At 58.6% G+C, this 401-nt stretch overlaps 1 protein-coding gene across 1 annotated transcript; it reads left to right on the forward strand.

Moving 5' to 3' along the window:
• Positions 1 to 5: 5 nt before the first annotated feature.
• Positions 6 to 395, forward strand: CYHR1 (cysteine and histidine rich 1; the record flags this gene model as incomplete). The annotated part of the gene is made up of 1 exon (XM_010727568.2): positions 6 to 395. A coding segment is annotated over one exon (390 nt), but the record flags the coding sequence as incomplete, so codon positions are not given.
• Positions 396 to 401: the final 6 nt, after the last annotated feature.

Genomic DNA, 401 nt, shown 5'->3' on the forward strand with positions numbered 1-401 from the left:
CCCCCCACACAGAGGTTCAGTTCCGCCCGTACCGCACGGACGACTTCATCACCCGGCTGTACTACGAGACCCAGAGGCTGACTGTCCTCAACCAGACGTGGGTGCTGAAGGCTCGAGTCAACGACTCCGAACGCAACCCCAACCTCTCCTGCAAGCGCACCCTGTCCTTCCAGCTCATCCTCAAAAGCAAAGTCAGCTCCCCCCTCGAATGCTCCTTCCTCCTCCTCGAGGGTCCTTACGACGACGTCCAGATCAACCCGGTCATCTACCACTTCGTTTTCACCAACGAGAGCAACGAGACCGACTACGTCCCGCTGCCCATCGTCGACTCGGTGGAGTGCAACAAACTGCTGGCGGCCAAAAACATCAACCTGCGCCTCTTCCTCTTCCAGAGACAGAAG

Source organism: Meleagris gallopavo, unplaced genomic scaffold, assembly GCF_000146605.3.
Source record: "Meleagris gallopavo isolate NT-WF06-2002-E0010 breed Aviagen turkey brand Nicholas breeding stock unplaced genomic scaffold, Turkey_5.1 ChrUn_random_7180001912963, whole genome shotgun sequence".
Taxonomy (NCBI): Eukaryota; Metazoa; Chordata; class Aves; order Galliformes; family Phasianidae; genus Meleagris; species Meleagris gallopavo.